We start from the raw sequence: 22,809 nt of genomic DNA on the forward strand, positions 1-22,809 counted from the left end.
TTTAGCACAGTGTGATTTTTATTACTCTCCACAGTAATTATTATAAACATAATTTCTGAAAAATATTGGACGAAGCGTCATTTAGTCATCAGTTTTTTTCGGTCTGTTAAGAGTGCAATGCTCAACATTTTTGCATTTTTTCCAAGTAATTAGTGAATTGCTTGTGTTTAAATTGATTTAAAACGATTTGGCGCCTTCGAAGCGCCCTCATTTTTACTGTGTCGTACTATTTTTTGGGTTTAGAGGGTTCGGAAAATTCTGCGATTTTCTATCTCGTTTCGTCTCCCAAGTTATAGTCCTCCGTAGTTCATATATTATAATTTATTTTTGCAACAGTTGTTTTGTGTTAAATATTTTTCGGTCCAACAAACGGTCGTATGCAACCCACATTTTCCGATTAGGAAATGTCAAAGTCAAATGTTATGTCAACAACACTGTCAAAGTTATTTGTTTATATTGGTTATAAAGACCCCAAAATAATAATAATTAGCGTAACTGAGATGTGGTATAATAAAAAGTGTGTGGATTCTCGCAATGGATAAAGTGAGGATCACAAAATTCGAGCCTGGAACGGCATATTCTACCAAAGAACAAACGATCATTTTGAACGTGTTTAAATACCTTTGTGCCCAAAATCTGGACAAAACGGCTAGTGAAATTGCGGAACTCACTTCTAAAGCTACAGGGTGCAGTGTTGAAAATGTTGTGCAATTTCGTGAGGAGGAAGCTATGAGACACGGTTTCAGAGCGTGTACTAGTGGCAGAAATGTGGGGTATTGGTATGACGAAACAGTGAAAGAAGCCATAAGAAAAATTATTTTTGTACTGAAAACCAAAAATAATCATAGAATTTCAGCAAAGATGATTTTAAAATTACTAGAAGTAAATCCGTATTTCCCAAAGCTTTCTTTAAACGCTTTGAAAATTGCACTGGCGGATATGGGTTATGTGCATGATGGTTCTGTGTATGTGCACAGTGATGATCTGCCAACACCTGGTCGTGTAAAACGGAAGCGAGTTAACCGTATTAAGCCTCAAATTGAATCAGAAAGTGACGATAACACGAAAACTGACGGTATGGAAAATGGGGCTGTGGATGAGAACAGTGCAACATCTCCTGTATTGAAAAAGAAACGGCGGTCGAAACGGGTTGAACGTATCTATCCTCAAACTGAAGCACAAAATGATAATAATAAAATTGAAATTATGGAAAATGTTCCAAATGAGACGGTTGGAGGTTTTGTGCATGTGGACAGTGGTGATCCGCTTGCAGTATCTCCTCCTGTGGTAAAAAAGAAACGGCGGTCGAAGCGGCTTGAACGTATTTATTCTCAAATTGAATCACAAAGTGCCAGTACGGAAAATGGTATAGACGTTCCAAATGAGACTGATACACCATTAGAAAGTGAAATAAAGATTGAAGAATCAATCTTGGACGAAAACTGTATTTATGAAACTGAAGACGTGGCTATAAAGACAGAATTAGAAATTAAAACTGAAGATTCCCCCAGAGAGAGTTGAGTGTTTTGATAGGTTTTTACAGTCAATTTCAAAATTGTATGTAAATTATAGATTTGTTATGATATTTTGTAATGTTTTATACAGAAATAAACACAAATATTGATGATTTGTCTTTTTATTTGATATTTCGTAAATTTTTCTTCGTTATGCAACCAAGTATACAACTGTCGAATTCGGACGGATTAAGTTTCGGGTTGTTGGACTTTCCGAATTTGAAACTAACACATGTTGTCAACCGGTTTGTTCATCACAACAATCTAAAGAAAAATGTGTAAAATTCAAACCGTGTGTTTATTATTATTGCCTTTTAATTAATAACATGTGGATTGTTCTTCTGAATACGTGATAGTGCGTGAAAATGGCCCAACTCGAGATCAAGAAAATGAAACAGGGAATGTCCTACTCCTGCAAAGAAAAGACAATCATTTTAAACGTGTTCAAATATTTCCGAATCCAATTCCCCGATAAATGTGTCACGGACATCGTCCGCCGCACCGCAAAAGCCACCGGATGTAGCGAAAAAAGCATCTTCCAATTCCGCAAAGAGGAGGCAAGTGCCGAGGGTTTCAAAGTGCCATCAACCACAAAAATCAGGCGAAACATCAACATAAACAGCCGAGACATCAAATACGACAACACGGTCCGACAAGCTATCAGAAACATAATCTACGAATTAAAATACAAAAATGTAGTGCCATCACTTAACACGATTTTGAAACACGTGAATGGGGACCCCCAGTTACCGAACTTTTCGTTAATGACGCTGCGAAGACTGCTGTTTGATATGGGGTTCTGTTACGAGAAAAACGGGAACAAGGCGGTGCTAGTTGAGAAAACACCGCCAGTCAAGAAGGACCCAAAGAAGGAGAATTTGGGCAACAATAAGGCCAAAAAAATTGTGAAACCACCGCAACAGTACTGCCAGCCAGTTAACCCAATACCTCAGAACCCGCCCCCGCAACCGCCCCCAATCAACAACCACATAATGATCCAAATGCCCCAACATGATAATCACATGATGCACCTACCGCACCATAACATGCCCATGATGCTCAACCACAGAATGCCGCCCCCACACCCAATGCCGCCCCCGAATGTCAACTGGATGCACCCAACCCACCATGCCATGATGAAACAGGAGTAGGAAAAATCAGGTATAAAAAATTATTTATTTACAGATCACAGCTTTCCTATAAAATAGTTAAGTACAATTGAATTAAAATTGGCTATAAGGCGCTTTCGACCTCAGTCTCAATTAGATTTTTCTTCAGGGAATATTTCAACACGTCCATGTTTTCATATATTCGCTCTTGTGACGAGTCTAAAAAATTGTTAGATGAGTATTGGTCTTGATTATTTTTTTGATTACCGTTTGATTGAATTATGGGTGTTTCCAAATAGTCGTTCACACAAGTGTGGATGAATACGTATTGTTTCTGGAAAATTGTATTAAGATTTCGTGTTTTTTTTCCAAACAATTGCTTACTTCGGTTTGTACCATGTTTGCTCTTTGTTTTCTTAGGTCAAGAACAGTCTTATAAATATTAATGTCTCTGTGATCATCAATGGTCTGAAGAAGTATGTCTAGAGCTATCAACGTCCCAGTCCTACCAACGCCAGCGCTGTGAACATAAGTATTATTTTTAATTCATTTTAGCCCTTCTTAGTGCCAAAACTGGAGTTATTCCGGTATTTTTATACAATTTTTTACACAATAAAACTTTCATAATTACCTGCAATGCACCACAATTAGACCTCCTTCACTATTTGCTTTTTCCCGCAACTGTCGGCAAAATTGTAACATGTTGTCGGTTCCTAACGGAACGCCAAAGTCAGGCCATTCCAGAAATTGCATGTGAATGACATGTCGCTGCTCTGTGCCCTTTCGCACTTGCAAAGTTCGCATACAATAAGTCCCGAAATGCAGTTCAGTACAACACTTAACTTCCAGTGATTCCCCAAACATGACGCTTTCGTGATTACTGGGGAAATAATGGTAACATTTCTCCTACAATTTTTACGGTAATTTCAAATAATTAAGTGTGAAAAACACTGACTTTACTTTGTTCGACGAATTGTGACACCATCACGATTATTGAAACGTTTTCCTGTAAGACCATTTTCCAGAAATCGCGGGTTGTGGATTCTAGGGGGCCCTGAGTGGCGATGTATTCCATTTTACCCGAATAACCCTACAAATAACAAGTAAAAACCGTTGGAAATGTTGTATCGTTAAACCTTTATGTACGAGGCGTTGATGTAATCCGAGCTAATTTCATCGTCTTCGTCTATATTTAATTTAACACGTGTTTCGTCGACTGAAAAACAGAGTGAGAATAACCGTTTCATGTGGTTTTTACGACATACAAGGCAGAATATTCGTGTATCTGTTTTTCCGCCGGTTTTCGGCGAGAGTGGCGTAGGAAATTTGCGCCGCCACTTTTTTACTTTGCAAGTCCAAGTCGGTGAATTGTTGCTTGAGGATGTGTGGAGTCGTTTTGAGATTAGCGTAAAAAGTGACGAATTTTTGGCAGGGGATGGGTTCAGGGCTTGTTGTTGAAACTCGTTTTATTTCTTCCGGTGGCTGACTGAAATTTATTTTAACACGCTTATTTACCAATCAAGTGTCCTACCTTTTCCGACTGCGTCGCCACAAAATTATCAAGAAAATTATCAAAAGTACTAAAAGTAAGAGACCGAATGTTAAGCCCAGAATTAGGGGCAAATTCAATTCTTCCATCACATCTGGAATTGAAATGGTGTATTGTAAAAATCCAATTTTCCTGCATACGAGATAAGATAGTGTGATAACACCGTTTACATTACCTGTTTTAAAAGGTAATAATGAACTGTCCTTAAAACCCGCTCTTGTTAGGGCTCGCACAATCAACCAATATTTTGTGTCGTCATTTAGGATTTTGTTGCAATAGTTGGCACCACAACCACCATCGCCAATTGTGAAATTAGCCGAGCTCACTCCGTCTGAAATCGTACGATTTTTGCAAATTTTGAAAAAAATAATAAAAATGATCACCTACCTTTGAAAGGGTTCCAGAAGTTTGGTGTTAATTGAGTGCCATTTTTGGGTACCGGAGGCCATGTTTCGTTTGTCCCGTCCCAAAAACCGTAACCCCCTTCTTGTGATTCCGTCAAAAGTATCAAACAATAAGCAATAATCTCGCCGTTTATGTTATCAAAATTTTCTTTTTTGAACGCGAATTGTGCCTTTTCTTCTTCAGGAGTTGGTGCTTTCAAGTCCACATTTTTGTTAACCACAGGTACTACAATTATTATTTTGGTGCACAATTTTTTTTATTTGGAAACATACCACCAGCTTGCGACTGAAACGCCGGCACTGAAACCGGGCCTGAAGTAAAATTTTCAGTCACAACTTTAATTTCAATCGAATATTCGCGTTCAGGTTTTAGTGGAATTGTTGCGTTTGTTTCAGTGGTTTCAAGTGTTTGGTTTTCAGGACTGAAACCTTCTCTCTGTCCGATATAATTTATTTCATAATGTTTGAAAGGTCCGTTTGTGTTGCATGGAGGGTCGAATTTGACGATCACAGAGCCGGAGTAAGTTTCGTTTTGGGAATATTCCGGTGGTAAAGTTTCCGCGTTTTCAACTTGATCCGGCTCTAAAAATTGGTGATTGTCTCACTCAGTTAAGAAAATTATCGGGTTTTGCGTAGGTTTTTTTATTTTAAATAATTCTAGATACTTTTAATGATGAAATTGTGTACCTACGGAATTAAAATTCTGAGTTTTATTTTCGGAATTTCGAGCTCTAAGCTCGAAATTCTTTTTCCAAGATTATAATTCTGAATTTTAAATGCATTTTCAGTGCCTGGTGTAATTTTACTGCAAAGTTTTTATTAATTCGAACATTTAGCGTAAAAAACATCTAAAATCGGAATTGTGTCTTTTGACCTTTAAAATGAAATTATCAAATATTCATCACTACAATCGGAACCTAAATAATTTTTGCCGATTTTTTGACCTACTTGTGGCTGTTGTGCTCGCGTCTGCATTCGCTTCTGTCCCATTTCCGGCCCCATCGACTCCATAGACAGACACACTGTATTTAAAATACGGCAAAGCTTCCTCAAAAACAAGACTAGTATCTTCAGCATCGAGGTCAAAAAAGTGATCAGTGGCATTGTTCGCACAGTCTTTATTCACATTCCGGTCAAGAGGTCCGACACTAATGATTTTCAAACCATACGAAGTCATAATTCCGGGGATTTGTTCGGGTTGTGTCCATTCGATTGTGAATTTTTGGGGCCCCACATCTTTAATTGTGAGTGACTGTGGAGCGGAAGGAACTGTAATTGATTCATTTATTGAAAAAAAAATACAAATTAAAAAAAATACCGTCTTCATCGGTCGTAGCTTCAAACGGGGTTTCAGACGAATTTCCGCCAGTGTTTGTGACAACTCCCGAACATGAATAGTTCGTAAAAGGTGACAAATTCTCGATTGTCATTGAGTATCGGTTATTGGCGGTTTGTTCGGTCACTTCTCTCACACTTTGTGCCTCCCAGATTATCCAGGAACTATTTCTGTTTGAATCTTCTGGTGCAACACAATTTACCACAATTGCACTCACATTGCACATATTCTTCGATTTATCGTCGGTTTCCCAAGTTAGGCTTATTTGTGTTTTGGTGCTTGATAATGAGCCGATGACAATATTTGGAGGATTGTTTGCTAAAAATCAATACTGATTTTTATCATTTTTTTAAGAAAAAAAAAATACGTACGATAGGCTTGAGCTTGAAATTCCGCCGCTTGGACATTTCCTTGTTGGGTTTCTCCAATTAAGGGCTTCACATTTATTTCATATTTCATACAACCAACAACTGGCGATAATTCTAAATACGTTTCGTTGGTTTTACTCTCTTTGGTTTTGCCCGTACTGCCGGCAGGCCACCAAAGTATATCGTAAGCGGTTACACATTGCACGACCTTTTCATCTGGTGCATTCCATGTCAGATTTAAAACGTAATCGGTGACTTGCTCAACTTTCAAGTCCTCAACTCCGTAACCGAACGCTTCATAAAAAATATAGTTTTTATTTTATTATTATTTTTTGTATTAACGTACGATTGGGAGCAATTGTCTTAAAACTATCGTTTGTAAATTGTCCCACGTTGTCATTCTTCGAAGCCGCAATTGCAACTTTGTATTCATTACAAGCTGTTAAATTAGCGATAGTGTAATTACTTTCGGTGGTTTCGTAAAAATCACTGTCGAGGTAAATTACGTATTTGTCGACACACTGTGTGTTTTCGGGGGGATCCCATTGTAGAAACACTTCAAAACTTGAGGCATTGATTTGTGTAAAATTAACCACAGGAACTAGAAATTTTAATTCTCACACTGTACACTTTTCTGAGATACTTACTGTGTGCTTCTGTTGTGACACTTTGTTCCTGTGTACTTCCCGGGATATTGTTATTAGAGGTTGCAATACCGACAGTGTATTCAGTACAAGATTGTAAATTTGTTATTGTATACTCGGTTTCAGTCGTTTCATTGTGAATTTCATTATTGAGGTAAATAATGTATTTGTCGAAACAGTCCGTGTTTTCCGGGGGTTCCCATTTTAGTGATATTTCGGAAGTAGTTGAGCTGATGCTTATATTGTTAACCTCAGAAGCTGAAAAAGCGCATCTATTGGTGAAATGTTTTTTTATTCATCTAGAATAATTTACAAAATTTGGAAATTATTTTTCCTGTTTACTTTAATGACGTATACGAAAGGGAGTGGAAATTATCTCCTCATTGTGGATGAGACGGTCAGACAAGTAATGATTTATTTTATTTTTATCACAATGGTTGTTTCCCTTTTCCTCACAATACTCATCATCTATGACTTATGATTCGCTTTTTTATAACAGGATAACAAAAAGAGAAACACTTCTAGTAATTAATTTTAAACTGATCAGGAGTTATAAGTTTTCAAAATCCCAAAGAATTTGGTCGTATAGTCGATGATGCTTCCAGGAAAAATCATAATTTTACATACAATGGGTCAGTTTTGATCTTTTTATCTTTGCTAAGTAAAGGTAATCTCATAATGTCAGATAAAAAAATAAAACTGTACTTGATGCACATTAAATGGTTGCGAAAGGATTTGTGATAGTGTAGGTAGGTGACTTTAAAAGCAATATATACTTTTAAGTTACTTGGGTACATGCAAATATGCTACGCAAAAATGATAGCTAAGGGAAATTTAAATTTTTGTTTGTCTGTCTGAGAATTATTGTTATCGTGATACTTATTGAGGGGTTCTTAATTTTATCAGTATTCGGGATCGCAAAGCTTCTGATAACATATTTTGCAAAATACATGACCGACTTACTGTTAGCGCAAGCCGTTTTTGAAAAAAATGTAGGCTCTGTAGTAGTTGAATATATTTCAGTAGTTGAAGCTTCATTTTCAGGCCCTGAAGTTGTTTCTTGCTTCACAAAAACATCTTCAATTTCGTTCGTTTCGTGGTTTTGGCCAGTTTGCGTCTCGATGTTTGTCAATTTTGCGAAAACACTCGGCACTAGAAGCACCAGAACCCACACCACGTTCATTTTTTATTCAATTTTCTGTCACATCAGCTTAAATATATATTCGCAGTGTTAAACAGGATGCCTTTATCAACACGACCGTTCAGCACCACACGTATGAGTAATGAATAAATTTTATAGAGTTAACATTTTCCTAAACACTCTCGATTTGTTACGCAGGTACTCGAAATTTATAACTTTTTGAGATAGCAAGATTGCGTTTGATGAACAATTGGATTATGGAGCACTAAGCAAACACAATTTGCGGGCTTACCGAAAATGATAAAACTTCGATATTTGCTATTATCTCTGAACTGACAACCAGCGAATATTTTATTAAGTACATGACGTTAATTAAGCGCTATTTGGGAAACGTGTGGAAGACTACGGCTGTTTAAGGCACTGCGGGACGATAAGCTCCCTTAGAGATATATGCGCGCTATTTATAGAAAATTGTACATAATCTCTGTTTTCGTTATTTCCCCCGGGTTTTCGAGTTATCGGCTTTTATCATAATGGACCAGGAAGACTGGCCGAGAAAAAAATTATTTAACACTAATTTAATAAATTAAAATAGTACCACTTTTCGACTTTGTGGTAGGAACACCACATTATATTATTTATAATTCTAGGCAGGTACACTACAAGCAAAATAGCAACATAAAATATTTTTATTATGTCGTAAATTGAGATTTATTATTTGTTTTTACTTCACCATTGACTAACAATAATTGTATTGTAATAATTGACTACACAGTGATTTCTTTTTAATCAATTTTTCGTACCAATTCTTATGAAAATAATGATTATAATTGATCAAGAATTATTATATTTAAATAAAAATGCTTTATACAACCAATTATACACCTGTAACGTTTAACGTAGGAGACGAATCGAGATACAAAATCGCAGAACTTTCTGCACCCAAAAAAAATTTGTTTGGAAAAATGTAGAGCTGTGTACTTTTTTGCGCTTCTCCCGTGTTTTTCAAGGCATTACGAATAAACTTAAAGATAAAAGAAAAATTTGATGTCCGCGAGATCATGTTTCTACCGGCAACGGTAAAAACTCTGAAGCGACAAATTCGTTTTAGAACGAAATAAAACAACTTTTTTGTTAGGTTTTTTTATTTTTCATCGATGTCATTACAAAAATTAATACAATCTTTGTGGTGGCCCCATTGATGATTTGACGTGTAGCGACCTAACATTTTGCCAATGTTTCTTCAACAAGGACACCAAGAAATTGATAGCGAGATGAACGTTTTGGACGAGTTCATCAGACGTCATGTCAACATGACCAACCGCAACAGACAAACACAAAACCTGTAAGAAAAAAAACAATAACACAAATTCACAAAAAACGCAAAATAAACAAATGTTTGCAATTTTAAAGCCACAGTTACACGTGTAAAAGTGGTAGTTATAATTGCACTTGATTTCGCACCATTATTCCATACAAAAAGACAATAAAGTGTGTTAATTTGTTGGCTTAATGATGCAACGCTTGCAATTTTTTTTACCTTTTTCATCTGGAATTTGATCGTGGCTTTGACCTCGTCGATCTTCTGGGTCATTGATTCTTGATGGGACAACAATCCAGGGAATTTACCAGCCTTGTTAAGACCTGGACCCAACAAACGTGGGATTTGTTTGATGAGGGCCTCAGATGCCAAAAATGCATCGTATTTTTTAGCTAGTTTTTTCACGAGTTTCTTATTTTTGTTGAGCTTCTTCAAAGCTTCAACATCCATGTATGGAACATTGTTAGCTTTAGCTTCGTCACAATGCTGCTGGTCGCCCAACATGCACACCTGCATTTTGGGGCGCGGGATGTGCTTCAATCTAGGGGGCAAAACAAACACAATTAGTACTTACTACTTACTTCCAGGTCTAAGTTTCAGAAATGATCCATTGCAAGTGATTGACTCACCACAAACTCAACCTAAATTTTTGAGCGATAATGTCCAAAAAGACAAAATCTACCCAGTTATTTTAAGACCCTGGGTACAGGTCCGCCAGGGATAACCCCAGCTCCCTGATCTATGAACCGTTTATAGCATAAATGAATTAATTTACAAACAGTTCATTCAGGTGTACATACTTGACGGTGCCACTGAAACGCTTGTCTTTTTGGGGGTCATAGTTCTTCAGACCGATCTGAAGCTCCACCGTTTCGAGGAAATTGCGCTTCTTCTGCTTGGAGTGCTCCAAAACGCCATTCACGCACTCGTATAAAGTATCACGAGATACCTTCGACCTGACAAAAATTAAAAATACGTTCAAATCGTAATCAAACGGTGATGGTTAATTATAATTTACGCAACAAAACGTTAAAAAATGTAAAGATTACAGCAAAAAAATTAAATTTTACTTACGACATTTTTGACCAGTTCTAGTCAACGTGCACGCACAAATGAGAAAGAGACAGTGTTGCAACCGCACTTATCTAGTTTGAGGTGCCAATCGTTCACCAAATCCCCTAGATTTGTGGAAGTTATTTAATTAATTGTGGACAAAAAACTAACTTCCGACAACTTAGGGTATAGTCCTTCGGTAGTGTTGACGAAAAATGTATTAACAATATTTTTGTGTGTCTTGAAAGAGTTTATTTATTTGGGTCTCAAACCAAAAGTCGGGACAATTCCAGAAATTTCTCTAACCGACCGCTCGCAGTCAAGTGTCAAACAGCTGATTAGAAGTTGCGTCGACTCAGGAGCTTTGTGGTCACTTCAAACAAAAAATAAACAATTATTCGAAGTGTTTTTGTGTATTTTCAATCCAGTGCCGGTTTTTTTCGCATAAGTGCCCAGTTAGTGGTTGCATGTATGAATAACATGACAGGAGACCCTAACCAAGAAAACCGTCCGTCAGTTTTCGGTTTTGAACCGTACCCTTCCCTCAACGTGCAGCCCATCGATTGGAGTCGCATCCCATTCGAGCCTTCGGCAGCCCCAGTTATCCCCCAGGGACAGTTTAACCCGTCGTTAAGTTACCAACAGCTACCTTCAAGTATAGGACATTTCTCGTTTTGTGCATCCCAGACCCCACATCCGGCTCAGTTCCCGTTTCCTTCCAGCCCTCCAATCGAAAATAATGTACTGGCACACCATTCCCTACCTTCAGTGCGCTGCAAGAGAAAAACGGAGTCGCCACCGTAAGTAAAATGTGGGATTAATTTGAACGGTTTGTAACAATTTGGTGCAGGTTACAGCCTTGCAAGCAACATATCACAGAGGAGAAGATGGCAGAGCACATGTCTCGCTTGCACATAAGTTCCGAAACGGCGACTTCGTCGCGGGAAACAGAAGGGGACAGAACTAGGCGTTTGTACATGTGTGAGGAGATGAGGAAATTGCAAAGCGATTCGATTCTTCCCCAGTCTCTGTTGTCCAAAATTCAACGACCTTGTACAGCCCTGGTCTTGTGGACGCCGCCTCGGCGGTTAATTCCTTTAGAAAACACAGAGAATGAAAATAATAACGAGGAAGAGGCCCCTGATCAGAATAAGATGGCCATGGAGGCCGACATGAACAATATGGACCTAGATAATGTTTAAGTTCTTCTTCCAATGATTATTCTCAAAGACTGATGATTTTTATTGAGATATTGCGTTCCTAGCCTTATTTTTTTATCGTGAGGTGGAATTAATGGACGAAGTGGTGTTACACAGACCAGTTTTTTGCAATCGAGCTTTAAGTAATTTATAATTTTTTAAGAATCTAACGAATTGACCTATAATGGATTTAAGGATTGCTCACGTTTGTTCGTTTACCGTTTTTTTACTACTATACATTGCTGTATTAGACGTAAGTGTCTTTTTTTAGTTTAGTTTTGTAGTGATTTGTTAATTCTTAACATTTTTTGGTTGTGTTTTGTAATGGCAGTGCAATTGGCCACAATAAAGCGATTACTCTTAATCATGCTTTTTTTTTCGTTGTAGCCCAAATTGTTGCATAACAGGTAAACAACCCGTCGGTTTTGCGTGGTATGGATCCTGGAAAGTATGGAACAAGTGTCGAATCCATCGCAGCTGATGTTGGCGCATGCGCGTATTTTAGTTTGAAAATCAGCATGGAAGTCAGTGTGTAGGGTGGTGTAAAGTTTTCCAAGAAAATCCAAATTTTCAAACTGATAACAATGTGAAAAAGTGTTTGTGTTAAATATTTGTGTTGTGTTGACTGTTTTCTACGATATTTGCAACTTCAGAGTTTAATTTCTACGTAAAAACGCTCATTATCGGTAAGTTTAGTAATTAAAGATTGTTTATAAAGTCAGCTGTGGAAATGTTTGTTTTTCTGAAAAAGTGTGGGGTTGTCGGCCGGTCTTTGATTGATTTTCGCGTCCAGTGCGACAGAGTAACCGCAGAATCGGTGTAGGTTATATCTGACCTACATTTGCAAGTGTGGGATTTTATTTAAATTTAATTAAGGCTGGCTAATGAATACGCCGGTATTGTCCTTGGTGGCCACAGACGCCTTTGTGCACTCGATCGTGGATAAACAATAAAGGTCACAGCCGCCTGTCGGAATTCTCAACAGCTGACTTAAACGTAATTTATTTGATACAGGGAAAAAGTTATCTTACAACAGAAATGGGATGTCGTTTGCAAACGTATCTATTTCCCTAAATAATGGCCCGATTTATTTGCTCACACATCTTATTCCTTTTGTTTCCCCGGATCTTTTTTCCTTTATCTCTAATTCCATTCGTTTCTAGTTCACTGGTTTTATTTTCTTTTATTTGGCAATCATTTGTCTTTACGACAGTAGACTCCTTATACATACGCCTTTTTTTCTCCTCTAGCATTTTTTCTGTTGCCACTCACGTCTTTCATATTCGCCGGACAACAAGCATTCATTTACATATGATTTGTCCTTATAGGAAAGTAGCAATTTAAATGCAATCTTACTAAATAGCTTAATTTCCTGTGCAGGGATTCGCAGGCTAACGGGGGGATAATTAAACTTAATGCAGTCACAAGTTTAAGAAGTCTCCTGCACTATTTTGCATTCATGTGAATGAATAGTAATGGAAAAGTCACGTCGATTTCATTTTTATTGCAGTTAAAAGCCTTTTAACTTATTCCAAAAGTTTTTCTCCAGTTATTGAGGCTAATTGCTCTACTTGTCGTTTAACGACTTTGAAATTTCCCATAATGGTTAAACTTGCACATTTGCCACTAATTTCACGCTGCGAATCGATTTTCAAGGACTTTCAATGGAAAACATCGACAAATCTGGAGTATGTGTGCAATCCATGTGCAATCACTTCTAAATTCCGAATTTTTCTTTGAAAAATCGAGAACATGTAGATACAAGTCTTGAAATTTTCAATAGATTCTGGAGTTTTAAAGTGGAGACTTGTTACTATTAATATTATTATTCATAAACAGTGGCACAAAGCAAATTTTGATAGGTTTATTATTTATTAGTTAACATTTTTTCTCAAAATTGAAAATTTTTGTTTTGAATTTTATGGATTTATAGAAGTTTCTAATAAAAAGTAAGTAAAATTTTTGTCTGTTGACTGGTGGAATCCTACGAATCCACAAGTTTCTGTTATCATTAAATTACGTATAAAATTCTCGTGGTTTGATAAAATATTACAAATTCTTAGAAGCATACATCGCCTGCTGCTTTTTATTATACATGAATTACCATAATTATCTAAGAAGTGAATTCAAATCCAGCCAGTTTTGCTTGAATGCTTTTCATCTTGTGATTCAGTGAAGTAGAAAAATTACATAATTTATATGTCTATATTTTTCCTTGATGACTTTATGAAATCACAGTTAATTGGCTGATTTATGCTTTAGGCATCAATATGTCGGTGATGGCCAACATATTTTTCTATTTTTTCTACCTGAAAAAATTTCCTCTGACGTTCCGAAAAATTCGTTTAAAAAAATCGCATTTTATACAGGTGTCTCAAAATTGGCGAATTCCGAGTTCAGAGCGTTGTAGAGAATCACTTCATTTGTCGTAATATCGACAAAAAAATAAAAATTTTGGTCTTTCTCGCAAGATACATTTGTTTGAAGGTGGACTTTGAATTGCTCTTCAAAAGTTTCAGTGTTTATTGTTATTTATTTGTGGCGCAGCTGATTGTGGAAAATAAGCTTAAATAATTTTTCGAAAAATTAGCTTTATTTTGAAGTGGAAAAACTTAAATTTTTGTAATTTGTCTTAAAAATTAAACAGCAAATTACAAGAATTAAAAAAAAAATTACCTCAAAATAGAGCTAATTTTTTGAGAAATTGTTTTACGTTATTATTAATTAACAAAAAAAAAACACGAAAAGTTTTAACCTGCACGTAAGAAAACGCGATGCAAAGAGTAATCTTTAAACCAGCGTTGGGAAGCCCCGAACTTTATAGACTGATAATTTTTTTTTAATTGTGCGTCAAAAGCTACACAGAATACCTTTTTTGCTAAAAGAATGGTTTTAGTGTTGGACAGTGTATATCAAGCTAACAATAGCCTATTTTTAGAAGTTATCCGCATACAATAAAGGAAATGAAAGCAAAAATTTTGATTAAAAACTGAATTACAGGAATTGATTGATCAAGGCTGCAGTGACTTGTGTTCCCACTAACAAATTACGTAATAATTCTGAAATATGTAATTATGTTTTGATTGTCTATATTGTTGAACCAATTATTCGTGTATAGACGTAAAGGTCACACGTATGTGGCTAATTTACAAATAATATTTTCTTGGTTTCCACCCACTGGGGAAAATAATTTTCGAATTTAAATATTGTGCGTTGGATAAATCTAGGTCATTTTTCCCGAATGTGGGTGGTTAATGTCGCCCTGTTTTTCGGATGGAAATTGCGTTTTAATGAGTGTACCTACTCCACAATGGGTTTCTAATTACTTCAGCTCGTCTCAATATTGTTTTTTCGATTGTAACTAAGGATGATATTAATAAATGACTTCCGTTATCTTTATTAATTGTGTACGTGCAAAAATTAATGATAATTCTTGGTAGCGATAATTTCTGGAATGTTTAGCTTGTGGTGAGAGATTATATCGGGTGTGGCAAATAACAAAATAACTCGAAGCAAATTGATTGGTAATTTTTTCGGTTGATCGATTAATAACAAATTGCTTTTGACCTTATGACAGGAGTCTTTCGAGACTGGGCGATGTTATTAAATATTTAGTAAAACGCTGACTTAATGGTTATAAATAAGGTCAGCCTTTGCGTGACGCAATTTAAAAGCTACCCTTAGTTACTTTGTGTAGAAATAGAGTAATGAGCAGCGAAGCATCTCTTTGTAGTTTCTTTATGAGCAATGTGAATAATAAATTTTTATGAAATGAAATGAAACGTACAAGCCATCTGACTAAACTATCGTCATTATGCTTCATATTAGAATTTAAAAATGTTTTGTTAGTCGGTTTTATTATTCCATAACATCGTATTACTCCATTTTCAAGAATTTATAGAGGCATGAATGCGTCGCGCTGAATCCCCGTGAATATGCAACATTTAAATGCGGAACTGTATTTGCTTTGATAATCCGAGAAACGCTCGCATAAAATTAGTACACGAGCATTAAGTGTTGAAACACCTCGAAAACTTGATCAGTGTCACAATTTCGTTTTATAGTGATGGATTATAACGTCCTCCAGGACACATTTTCCTGCGACTCTACACAGTTTAGCAATTCGGGTGAAAAGACCTTTTGTTCGCACCCGAAACAATACCTATACATTGCAGCTTTATCAGAATACAACGGCGTGAATTTATCAAACTTAATATTGAATCAGTTCGCCTGCAAGGGTGGAATTTTAATCGTCATCATCCACAAGATCTCTTTGAAACTTTCGCCACGGATTTTCCTCACTCTGGATTTATTTAATTGGAATTTGCGAGTCCGGGAAATTGTTTGAGTTGCGGTTGCAATTGCACTTGTCAACGACCAATGCAGGAATATCTGCAGATATTTATTCCTCGAACGGTATTAAATTCCAGTAAAATCCAAATAGCGTCGCAGTAAATAACTGTCTCGTATATCGCAAATGGCGACAGGCGTTATATATCTACAATGGTGTATTGAAACAGTGCAGATAATATCACAATATCTCCGAAAATCGATGTCAAAGTACCATTTGCATAGCTCGTAAAGCGGATGGTGTGAAGTAAGTACACCCTCGGTAATGTAGTCCATTTGGATTTTATGGGTTGGCGATACTTTGTTGGTTATGCAGACAGACGTATGGTTCGAAAACGAACACGCCATTCATATTGATGCGCGTTCATTTGTCGATTTCCTTTTTTGTTGATTCCGGGATGTTTGAATAATAATAATGTCGCCGGAGGAAAACAATAGTGGAGACACCAGCAAACTAATGAATGAGTTGCGACATGTGTACAGAGTTTCCAAAGGTAATCAAGAGTCGAAAGTCATTAAATATTAGCGAGAAGGCGAAAAATCGAAATTTTTCTCTTCGTTTTCTCAATTTAACGAATAGTGAACATGAGAAGTTTCAGTACTTGCTAGTGGATGCAGTGTTCGTAATCGCCGTTTCTCCGGGGTCGATCCGTGAAATTAATTTTTCCTTCCGTTTTGCCATTCCAAAGTTTGAAATGTTAATCACCGTCGGCATTAGGTTCCGAACAGGAAGTTTTGTTCGTTGCAGTCTAATTTCTTAATTTTGTTAATCCTTTATCGTCTTCACCGACGAATTTCCCGGTTTAATGGTCAACAACTGTTGGTAATGACTGCATTAAGAGCTGGTAATTGGAAAAATTAACTGAAATCAGAGCGGGAAGCAAGGAAAATAATAAGGGGAAGGCCATTAGTGAGTTCCTAAAATATCACCAGAATATACGCCCGCTGTCTCGATATATCGCCGTCTACAATTAGACGGGCTTTAATTTGTGTGTTACAGTTTCGTTCAGTTTAATCATTCGCAGAGGATGTGTATGTAATGCTTGACGAAACACACGTACGGGTATGTAATGTTTGATATTGAAATATACACAAGCAATTTGTATTTTGTATAACTAACGTTTTCACCGCTTTGAGACATAATTAATTAATTTTACTTCTGAAAGTGGGCGGCATGTGGCAAAGGGCCTGATGAGAAAATTACTCATATTTAATGTTGATTTAAATTCGGGTGCCTGGATTAAGCCATTTCCTCGCATGAATAATTTTTTTGACTATTCAGGTGCATTCGTGACGACTGATAGTTGCTCAAGTTTTGTAATTTATTTCGACCTATATTTTTTGGAACGTAAAACCGCAGGTGTGTTGCTAAATTTTCGCAGTGGACCTATTTTTCAGCGGCTGTAATACGATTTAATGTTTGGAAACTTTGGCAACAATACGCGCTAAGTGGTTCAGTCAACACAATAAAAGTAAATTTTTGATGGTGTTATCCTTTTCATTTCGTATAGACTTTATTACATCGTTTTAAAAGCATTAAGTCTCCAATTTTCGTCTCTGGAATTTTATAACGGACTTTTTATATTTGATGCCGCTTATTTTTGTCATTTATTTAGAGTGTAAGCCTTTTATGGGGCTGTTTAACAAAGTTTTGTTGCACAATGTAAAAGTTTAATAAAAATGTTACAGTGGTATAAAGCGTCTTCTTTTACGGCTACATAAATTGCCAAAGTGCTCATCTTCGATTGAGACAAATCCTTTTACATTATTGGACAACACTCGTGCTGATTTTTAAGTTTTTCGCGTAAAATGAGACTTGTATTGATCGCCGAGGGCGGGAAATATTTATCTAGAAACCGATTTTGCTTGATAAACTATCATCATATTCTTGTAATTTTTCATTTTATCTATGCGAAGCCAAGTCCTTGCCTCGTTCGATTTAACAACGAGTCTGGGATTTTGGGGTGTCTGATCTCGTTCTCTTTTTGAAGTGAGCCTTTCACGTCATTATTGGCTTTCCGAGTTAAGTTCGCATTATAACGTCCTCCATCTCTTTCGATCCGCTTCGAACACACGCGAATTTTAATGGTACCGACGTGTGATGCTTATATTGAATTTAACATGGCCCAGATCGATCCTCTATCACAAAGGAAAGAGGTTTAAAACTCCTCGGCCAGATTCGATTCGATTTCTTTGTCCGATTTTTCGCCAAGGATGTGCGTTTTCAATAAGACGAATTTCACGAAACGAGTGTACACTTTCCGGCGATTAAACGCCTGAGTTGTAAGTGCTATTCGCTCTTTATATTGTATGTAAATTTTTACTGTTATCAAGGGGGATTTCGGGTCGAGGCGCTCTTTCGCCAGATATGGCAATGTTGCAATTGTTGAACGAATTTTTTAATTAAGCCCCAAATTCAATAAATCGGAGGTATAAAGCACCTAATTGTGGACCGGAGACGAAACGTAAATTCCATCTTTTTACAGAGTCGTAAAAAGAGGAAATTTTATGATTAATAAGCGAAATTCCTTTTTCTCGGCATATAAATGGGCTCGGTAAAACGCTTTGGTTCAAAGTAAATGTGAAAAAATGCAATTTTATGTTTGGAGGAAGCCACTTCTTTCGGGCCGTAATTAAATTTAATTACTAAATGGGGTGTAAAAACCGTTTTCTTATGAATTTATAATCCACTTTGAGGTTTCTGGCGACCAATTGACGGATTTTTACCACAAAACCCGAAAAAATACGCCCCATTTCAGCGATCTTGACGTTGTAAGTGTGGTGATTAAAAATACGTTCGCGGAATAAACCACATGCATAAATATCTCAGCCCTTGCGTTGCGAAATAAATCTACGACCGAAATTAAAAGCGTTGGTCGAAAGGGGTGGCAAAAAATAAACGAGGAGAACGGATGGTAGATTTAATCTGGAAAAAAGGCTTCAGACAAGGATAAAATACGTTTTATTTAGTTTCAAATGTTTTATTATAGCCACAAGGGTTTTAATTTTGCCTTAAAAGATGTTTCGCTTTTTGTTTATTTTTCATTAGTATGGCGTTTTTCTCAAAATTTACTCTTTTAGTTATTGCCAGCTTGTAACATAAAAATACACAATCCAATTTTACACTTGTTGATTTTAATTGCTCACCACCAATATCCGGGACATATTTTTTATTTTTTTGCTCAAATTTTAATGAAAATTCTGGATGCGCATTTTACGCTATTATTTTCGCAATAAAAGCCTGGAGATTAACGACGACCAGTTCGCTTCGACGTCGTAATTTTGAGTAAATAACTTAAAGCGATTTTCGTTGATGATATTTTAAGTCAATTAAAACCCTTGTTTTGGCCGAGGCGTGGAAAGTATCAACTTTCTTATGAGGAAAACGAAAAGCTAAATAAATTGGCGTATTAGAGGTACACTAATGCTCAAAATTAATGACGCTTCTCGAATCTACTGCATGGTCTGGAAAAATCGAAATTAACCGAAGATAATTAGAGTTTATTTTCTGTTTCACAAAAAGTGGGACAAGAATAGCACACTTACAACATCAGTGTGGTCTTTCTAGAGTTACTAACGATTTCGAAAGGTAGCAGCAGTGCTTTTTCCAAGTTTAGTAATTGAAGTTATTTATGCTTAGGCTCTTGATAAACTTAATCCGGCCATAGCTACGAGGTAGAGACAAAAATAAAAAAGCTTTTGTCTAGATAATAATTTCCTTAAGCTTTAATAAACCTCCAGGGAGAAGTAGGCAGCTTCTCCACTCATTCTCATCAATTTCATAAAAAAGGCTTTCTCTTTACGTGAACCCGTTCTTCCCGAGACAATATTATTTTTGGAACGTTCTCTGAAGAGGATAAACGGAAGTTGTTAAATATACGATCTTTGTTTGTTTTCGTCTTTTTAGTCCAGACAGCTGCATACAAGTTTCATTAACTATAGAAACAGTGAAGAGATAGTAAAAATAGTAACATCTCAAAGAGTTTTCATCACAGGTCTAATTGAATTTAGTAGCGAAATGGTTTTAGTTCATCTCGAAGGTGAGCGCTGAGGGCGACGATATCAATCTCGAGTCCAATCTTGAAGGGTTCCTTTTTACAAAAAGAGGGGGAATAATAAAAAATCGTGGCGTGACGTCACTTAAAAAGCTTACCCTCCGGCTAGAAATACCTGAGCACAGAAAACTGTTAAAATATGCTCGGAAATAAGTTTAAAATTCGCGCTGAAACCGTTAGCGGAAGTGAGATAAGACGAATATAAACAAGTGGTGTCAGTGTTGAGGGTGAATCTTCCCTTCTCTACGGACCTGAGAGATAAGCGATAGGCGTAATCGGACACATTATTTACCGGGGGACTGTTTTTTAGGGACAAACCTGCAAATTGGGATTCTGGAGCGAGTTGACGAGCGAGAATTTAAAACGGCGCAAATGTTTTATAATAGAATTTGGATTATTGAATTGATAACAGACGCGAACAAGACCAGATGGGGAGAGATGTCGGAATAAAACTTTGCGCGCTGCTCTAATAACAAGAAAAAAACACTCGGAAACAAATCGAAAGCAATCTTCCTTGTAAACGTTATCTTAATTTGGTCGGAGTGAGACCCTCATCATCTCCCGCGACACCTAAAATAGTTCGATATCATCCACCCCTATCTAGACATTTATTGAATGCGTATCATATGCAAAATGCTCCTTTGTCATACCCATTGCCATAAATTCGGGATTTGAGGATCCGACCTCTTATCATAATCACAACTTTTGTAAAGCTTTCACCTAGCGAGGGTCATTCCTGATAAAAATATCGCGACGGATCAGCACATACTTTTATGTTCGAGAGGAACAGCGATCGTATTTTTGACCAAAATCCACGAAATAAATTCGGGAACAATAAAGAATCCTGGCCCACACGCCTTTAAATAAAATTTCGTGACAAATAGGGGCGAAAACGTATCACCTTTGCATGAATTTTCTTTCAATAGACAATTTCGCGAGCAAAAAAACATAAAATTGGAAATGATGTTCTCAGGAATATCCTTTACAAAATGTAATATGGTGGGTAAATTTGTCGAAAAAAATATTTCAAGGGAATAAAACGAGATTCCTTCATGGCTTGAATTATCTGATGTATTGCATCGATCTCTTGCGTTTTTGCGTGAATAGTTTGATAACGGATGGGAGTGTTTCGTCTCCATGAGAATCAGTTGGTCCACCCTTGGGCCCTAATAGATCATTAGAGGAAGGGTAATTTGGAGCCCGGCCAGGTCATCAGAGGCCGGAGATGATGATCAGCATCGGCCACCCGGAAATAGGGTCAATCTGGTTGCCCCTCTTCATCTCCTCAAACCATCCAATCACAAAAACGAATTTTTAAATTGAATTAGGGTAAATGGGCGCCGTTTTCGCGTTGGAAATGTTGACAAGATATAAATAATTACGTAGTGATTGAATTTCCGAGGGTGGGTTTAACGAAATCCAACGAAAAAAATTTGCATACATTTGTCAAACGTTTTGCGAAAACAAAACATCCGATTTCGAAGCGTATCTTCGGAAAACTAGTTAGAGGCGTTATGAAATATACATGTTTCGAGTATTACAATTTTAGAAATTGAGATTTTCCAATATCAATACGAAAGTTATATTGAGTTTGAAATTGATCTGGCGTATTTGCACCTCGGTACAAGACTCCGGGGATTGCGATACTAAATGTTCGCTTCGCTTTGATATTTTCCATAATTTTCCGTCAAATGCAGAATAGACGACGGATGGCTGGTCGAGAGGATGCATTTCAGAAGGAATATAAATGATAGGCACATGTGTCAGGCATAATAAACACGTGTGTTACCAACGCGAAGTGATAAAAACCCCACTTGTTAAAACACTTAATCGGCTTTGCATCCCTTCACTTTGTTTTGGAGTTTAACGATAATGGAACGTAATAATAAAAATTGTTTACGTCGAATTTGTTACGTTTAGGGGATAATAAATTGGAGGAAAAAAGTTGTTGATGTCGCTGTCATTCCAATCAATTTTCCTGATTGCTCCCGAAGCGGAAAATTATTTCGGTGTCTTCGGTAAACTTTTCGCCATTTTATCGGAGCCTAACAAAACAACGAGTTTCCACGTTTACGCCTTTCGTGCAAAAAATCGACGGTCAGTTTCCTTGTTCTTATATCAAGGATCATTTATTATCACAGCTCGGATGTCGGAAAAACGCATACAAAAACTAGCCGCCGGGAAAACCTTATGACAGTGTTGGGAAACATGTTTGATGGTTTCCCCGTTTTTTAAAGATCGTGACTTTTCGAACTTGAGCACTATTAAAAATATTCGAGTTTAATTAGTTGAGAACCAGTTATGAATGTTTCATGTTTGTGGGTTATTTAACATAATTCTGCAGTAAATGGTATATTTTACTTTTGATTTTGAAGATTTATTAATTCATTAAAGTATCTGATATAAAATGAAAATATATTTGGTGTGTTACCTTTTTTATGGGCCCTATACACGCGATGTGTTTTAGCGCTGAAAATGAAATGTGTGTTAACACAAAGTAATTATGAAACCGCCCAAACATCAGTGTCACTGAAAATTGTCTTGAATTAATGTATCGCTCTAAATTTTTTGTTTACCGGATAGAGAAGCGAGTTTTCTGGTTCGATTTCTAAGTTTTTAAAAATGACAAAACAACGGTTGTCTACAATTTATACTCCTCTGCACCACCTACGGTAACCAATTCTATTAAGTATCAAATAACAGTTTGTAACTTGTGTAGGTATTGGGAGTTGTTGGTTGTTAAATATTTCAAGAGTCGGGGAATGA

General features: G+C 36.7%; 5 protein-coding genes across 13 annotated transcripts in view; 3 read left to right on the forward strand and 2 right to left on the reverse strand.

Moving 5' to 3' along the window:
- The first annotated feature begins 354 nt into the window (after positions 1-354).
- LOC103312696 (hypothetical protein) lies at positions 355-3,253 on the forward strand. 2 transcript variants are annotated; one of them, XR_010335496.1, is made up of 2 exons: positions 355-2,675; positions 3,044-3,253. XR_010335496.1 is itself a non-coding variant. In XM_008194034.3 (2 exons), exon 1 carries the CDS (start codon positions 1,880-1,882, stop codon positions 2,663-2,665), a length of 786 nt encoding a protein of 261 aa, XP_008192256.1. In that variant the 5' UTR covers positions 1,708-1,879; the 3' UTR covers positions 2,666-2,675; positions 3,044-3,253. The 2 variants fall into 2 exon arrangements, 1 of the variants encoding a protein (XP_008192256.1); XM_008194034.3 differs by having other exon boundaries at positions 1,708-2,675.
- LOC664457 (receptor-type tyrosine-protein phosphatase H) lies at positions 2,677-8,496 on the reverse strand. Of its 2 annotated transcripts, XM_064359030.1 has the most exons (17): positions 7,888-8,492; positions 6,928-7,182; positions 6,627-6,881; positions 6,284-6,574; positions 5,895-6,230; positions 5,525-5,845; positions 4,850-5,158; positions 4,560-4,802; positions 4,348-4,503; positions 4,155-4,266; positions 3,889-4,109; positions 3,760-3,839; positions 3,579-3,713; positions 3,255-3,529; positions 3,008-3,143; positions 2,891-2,957; positions 2,677-2,842 (listed from the first exon to the last, which is right to left on the reverse strand). In XM_064359030.1, the coding sequence occupies exons 1-17, from the start codon at positions 8,105-8,107 to the stop codon at positions 2,748-2,750; spliced, it is 3,507 nt and encodes a 1,168-aa protein (XP_064215100.1). In that variant the 5' UTR covers positions 8,108-8,492; the 3' UTR covers positions 2,677-2,747. The 2 variants fall into 2 exon arrangements, with proteins under 2 accessions (XP_064215100.1, XP_064215101.1); XM_064359031.1 differs by lacking the exons at positions 2,677-2,842; positions 2,891-2,957; positions 3,008-3,143 and having other exon boundaries at positions 3,368-3,529; positions 3,584-3,713; positions 7,888-8,496.
- Positions 8,497-9,183: 687 nt separating this feature from the next.
- RpL10Ab (Ribosomal protein L10Ab) lies at positions 9,184-10,585 on the reverse strand. The gene is made up of 4 exons (XM_970465.4): positions 10,461-10,585; positions 10,187-10,342; positions 9,606-9,927; positions 9,184-9,408 (listed from the first exon to the last, which is right to left on the reverse strand). Exons 1-4 carry the CDS (start codon positions 10,463-10,465, stop codon positions 9,238-9,240), a joined length of 654 nt encoding a protein of 217 aa, XP_975558.1. The 5' UTR covers positions 10,466-10,585; the 3' UTR covers positions 9,184-9,237.
- A 141-nt stretch (positions 10,586-10,726) lies between these two features.
- On the forward strand, positions 10,727-12,002 carry LOC103312697 (uncharacterized). The gene is made up of 2 exons (XM_008194037.3): positions 10,727-11,239; positions 11,290-12,002. The coding sequence occupies exons 1-2, from the start codon at positions 10,911-10,913 to the stop codon at positions 11,639-11,641; spliced, it is 681 nt and encodes a 226-aa protein (XP_008192259.1). The 5' UTR covers positions 10,727-10,910; the 3' UTR covers positions 11,642-12,002.
- Positions 12,003-12,130: 128 nt separating this feature from the next.
- The window catches only part of LOC664485 (uncharacterized protein), an 86,743-nt gene continuing 76,064 nt past the window's right edge, over positions 12,131-22,809 (forward strand). For 6 of the 7 annotated variants that reach the window (XM_015979012.2, XM_008194041.3, XM_015979015.2 and 3 more), the window contains exon 1: positions 12,131-12,324. The gene's annotated coding sequence lies outside the window, so the exon portion shown is untranslated. Of the gene's footprint in view, positions 12,325-16,956; positions 17,052-22,809 lie in introns of those variants that run through there. The other variant, XM_015979013.2, reaches the window with a different exon arrangement.

Source organism: Tribolium castaneum, chromosome 9, assembly GCF_031307605.1.
Source record: "Tribolium castaneum strain GA2 chromosome 9, icTriCast1.1, whole genome shotgun sequence".
Lineage (NCBI taxonomy): Eukaryota > Metazoa > Arthropoda > Insecta > Coleoptera > Tenebrionidae > Tribolium > Tribolium castaneum.